The following is a 4,885-nucleotide window of genomic DNA, read 5'->3' on the forward strand; positions in this document are numbered from 1 at the left end:
TCCAGTATTTTCTGCAATTATATCTAGTTTAGTTCACCTTAATTGCACCCAGTGAATGATCTATTGACTTAGCTTACTCACTAAAATGTATAATATATGCAAAGAGTAAAATTATAATTTCTCTCTCAGCTTCTATTGATAAAATTATACAGTAGCCTTGTTATAGTAAGAACTAGCAAATCCTAGGTCACTATAATGACAGTTCAAAATATCATTAGTATGTCATAAAAAAGCAATCAACCCTTTAGAATATGTAGATGGCTACATCATAAATCTTTGGTGAGAATCAGTCTACAATTCTACAAGTTGTAATAAAATTCATAGAACAACACTCTTGAGAAAAGAAAAAAACAAAAACAACCTAACTTGACCACAATTTAATTATTTTCATAACATAAAATAAAAATTACTATTCCCATAATAAAACAAAGTTAGAAATATCAGTTAAACTGTTTATACACACAAACTCACATAGACTTAACATCAGGTTTTACAAAAAATAAGATCTATAAATAGCAAACTCACAACTTCTTCAGATATAATGGTGGTTGAAGAATAATCATTGTGTATTTCAACACTATGAGCATGAAACACTAACTCAATGTCACTCCTTGTTTCCATTACCAAAGGCCGCCAACGTCGAATTAAAACACCACTGTAAAATATGTTTAAGATGAACATCTTCACAATCTTATATTGCATGTGAGTGACAATAGAATTAGAAACATAAATGAGAAATTCTATCTAAAATCTTGCAAACACTGGTAATTTTTAACAATGAACAAATATGCTAAATGAAAAGAACAATGATATTTTGTTGTTTTTCTGACCAATGTTAGGTGAAAAAAAAATGTTTCAGAAAATACAACCTTTCTATTAATAAGTATGGACTAACATAAAATACAAGATTTTGGTAAGGCAATTTAAAGCAGAGTTTAATTTATATATATAGTTTTCATTGCTTTTGTTTTGTCTGAAATTTACTGCAGGGATCCTTTCAATACTGTTATGAATCTAGCAGAAATAAGACAAAAATTCACATTAATAAATATGAATAAAAACTGTGCTTTTAAACTCGTATAACTAAGTTATATTACACTTTACGTAAAGACTGGCTTACACCTACCTGATGAGAACATCATGACCAGGTTTACAACAATCAACCAAATCATTCTCTAACACAATCCACATTGAACGAGGCATGGTTCCTACAACAAGATGATGAACTTGTTCTTGAATTTTAATTTCCTGGTAGTCCCTGCAGCAGTTTGGATCCATTTCTATAAAAAGTTAAGAAACATTTTTTAAATATGAAAGAAAAATAATGACATATATATCCCTATTAATATACATAAAAAATATTTAAATAGATTATTTACTTAAGTGCTAAAACTTCACATCATAGGAATCCAAAAAAATTTGTATATTGTGAAAATCAAAGCTATACAATGAATTATCCATGCTGGGATCTAACCATAAATTATAAGCCCTCAAGCTGATCACTGGGGAGAAATGACTTTTACTTTAATAAACTGTATAAAATTGTGTTTCCCATCTCAGCATGTACAAGTTGCTTGTCTTAAATTTTCACTTAATGTTTTTTTTTTAATTCTGGATGACAAGTAATTGAAGAAGAGGTATTTTCATATTTTCTTTATGTGAGACTAATCTCTTTTTTTTTTGTTTAAAGTAAATTTTTGCTAACTTCAGCATTTTTAGATTTTTTAAAATGTAGACCATCTAACATATCAATTAAAATGATTTTTTACTTGCAAATTTTGAAGCCATTAAATGTCATCCCTGAAATTTGTGATAATTAATCTGTTGCCATATCCAGGTACAAGTATGCTAAGTTAGCAAAAAAGTTTGAAACTTCAAAATACAAACTCCTCCCTAGGTTGGACAGAAAATTTTGAAATTTGTAAATGAAATGATGAAATGTTTGTTATGTGGGTCACTAAATTTATTTATTATAGATTCCTCTTAAGCATTTTTCAGAAATACTAATTAAAGTACCTTTATGTTTTTAAAAGACAAATTGAAATGGATTGTATATTCATTCTGTACTTCACTACTATGTTTTTATCCTGCATTTTTCACACACTCTGTGTATCTCCAAGGCCTTTCAAACATTACTTGTAATAATTAGAGCAACTACTGAATCATGTTAATCTTTTATTTTATTATGAGCTACAGCCTTTTTACAGTAAGAAAATATTCTTAAAACAGCTATGACATTTCTATGACATTTAGAATGATTGCACCAGTGATCAAGATATTGTGCACATTTTAAAGAAAATGTTCTTTCTTATTGTAAAATCTGTAACTCATAATAATACTTATTATCAGTAAGTAATCTAAAAACGAAATACTTTAATCATTGATTTCTTAGAAAGCTACATAATGGGCTATCTGAACTTTGTCCACTATAGGGAGTTGAACCCCAGATTTTAGTGTTGTAACTCAATAAACTTACAATTACTTTGATTGGCTGGAGGGAGTGCAATGATAGATAAAGTCTATGATGTCAAACTAATTTTGATTTAAATCCAAACTGTTTGGCCTAGTAGTTTGTGATATATAAATGCAATGTTTTGGTTTTACTTTCATAAAATGATTAAAAATGCAAAACCTAATATTTATTATATCTGTTACTTCCCATTGTGTGTTTGTTTTTCCACAAACTCCTCCCACTCTTTTAAAAGTAGCATGACCAAATTTGGTAGGTGAAAACAGGGTGGCTTAGAGAAGTCCTTAGCTGCACAGCATAAAGTTCCTACAAATGGTAGCTAAAACATGTCTGTAAGGTCACCCAAGCATGATGGGGGTCTGAGACTAAGTGTTCAGGGATGCCGAAACCCAAATCTGGCATTGAAATTTGTGTTCCTAGTCCCCTAAGGATCCTAGGGAGTGCCGTGCCTGAAACTGTGTTCATACCTCCACTCATGAGCTGGTGAAACGAAACGTGATGCACATGCTCAGATTATACAGGCAGGTGTCCTAAATGTTTTTTTTTCTGGGTACAGACCCCCCCCCTTCAGGGTGGCTATAGAAGTACTTGAGGTTAATTTCTTAATCACTATACTGAGCCGTTGTGAATCGGAGGGGGCTTTGAATCCTACAACAGAACATGGGTATTTTATACTGGTTTGTACTAAATGTCAGAACACGAAACCACAAAAATCGAGGGTGCCCCCTCTCTCTCTAATCCAAAAAACACGATGTATAAGGTATCAGTTTTCTTTACATACATTTTATACTACTACATGTGCATAGTTTTATCCAGGCCTATTCATGGGTCAAATTGTACATTCCAGTAAAAACAGGTTTCTACATTTTCCAAGTTGATGTTGAGTTTTTATACTAATTTATACACTGTCAGGAGGTATTATAACAATTATCCTTTAATTTCTATATTCCTTGTAATTAAGAAGGAAATATACTGTCATCCTACAAAGCAAATATTTCAAGATACAAGGAAAATAATTGTTTTGCATTAGATACATTAGATATGCAATTACTTTTCAAATACTACAAGGTAAAGTTTCTATTCACAAGTTTTTTTTCCCAGTATAAAGGGTTTCAGGGTCCAAAATCACAAATAAAACCCCCAGATTTTATGTACTAGTGTTGCAGTTAAAAGAACTGCTGATTTCCTCTTTCTGTACCTAGTTAAGAATATTTCTATACTTAGTTATATTCTAGTCCATTTTTCTAACTATTCATCGAGGTGTGCATATAGTCAGTGACATTCGAGTATTAAAACTAGGTGTGGAAAGGTCATACACATACACTAATATCCTAATTTAGAAAAGGATTATATAGCCCTAAAAATGTTCTTTAAGGCTTATATTTGCATGACCTATTTTTGTGTCAAGTCCTCCTGCTGTGAAGTTTTACTCATTTCAGTGGGATATATAGACTTGTACAAGTTAGTATGAATATGTATATTATAAATGACCATTGACTTTGCTGCACTAGGATTTCGGTCTGTAATAAAAGCATGGGATTATTACAATTCTTCTAATTCCTGTCTTTGTTTTATGTCAAGTTACTTTTCTCCAGCTCTAACAACGAAAGAGTTCAATAAGAAATGTAGTCTGACCAGTAGAAGATAAATTGCCAGAAGTATTCATTGTAAGAATTAAAAAAAAACAAAAAACTTTTACTTGTGTACTTATGTATACGTGTTTTTCCTTTGATGTCTGTGTTCATTTTATCCTCTGCATAATTTTCCTGGATCCTGCTGTACTGGAGATACTTAATACTTTTTCGCTTGAGATCAGTGCACCTGAATACTATGTAGTATGTTTTTTGGCATTTTGTTTATTTTGAAAACGTTTTAAAATATTCTTTTATATTAATATCAAACAATCATTTTTGAAATTGTGTGTTACAAGTTTGTCCAAGTGATATGTTCACACAGTGTCATAGCTTTATTGTTTAAGTGGTATAAATACTAACTGTGTCTAGCCTCTTGGATTATCAAAAAAGTGAATACTATCATAGCTGAAACACATTGTAGTTAACTTTAAGGTGTATAAGTAAACTCCTCAGCAGATTTAGTAAGTGGATAAGAAACTACTTTATAACATGTCAGGTATCAGATATTTTGTTGTTTTGGAAATGATTAAGTAAAATAGGCCTAATTATAAGTGGAAGATTATAAAAGTGATACATATTTTGGATAAACTAAAAGTTGAACTCTTGCACAGTAAAGTGTCTGACAAAAAGAACTATAAACAAAACATAACTAAACTAAAGGTACACACAAGAATTTTATTTACAAATAGTTTACGAAATAGTTACAAATTTAAAGGAACCCAGTTGAAAGCTTGATACATAAATCACAAAAATATGTGCTTTATCAGTTAAACATACACAT

General features: G+C 30.6%; 1 protein-coding gene across 1 annotated transcript in view; it reads right to left on the reverse strand.

Moving 5' to 3' along the window:
- Window positions 1-1,278, reverse strand: part of LOC106468815 (DNA helicase MCM9-like) — a 41,041-nt gene extending 39,763 nt beyond the window's left edge. Inside the window, exons 1-2 of the mRNA XM_022397170.1 lie at window positions 1,127-1,278; window positions 526-655 (exon numbers count right to left, since the gene is read on the reverse strand). Of these exons, the coding sequence (XP_022252878.1) occupies window positions 526-655; window positions 1,127-1,278 (282 nt within the window). The remainder of the gene's footprint in view (window positions 1-525; window positions 656-1,126) is intronic.
- Between the last annotated feature and the right edge of the window lie 3,607 nt (window positions 1,279-4,885).

The sequence above is a fragment of the Limulus polyphemus genome, unplaced genomic scaffold (assembly GCF_000517525.1).
Source record: "Limulus polyphemus unplaced genomic scaffold, Limulus_polyphemus-2.1.2 Scaffold3175, whole genome shotgun sequence".
Lineage (NCBI taxonomy): Eukaryota > Metazoa > Arthropoda > Merostomata > Xiphosura > Limulidae > Limulus > Limulus polyphemus.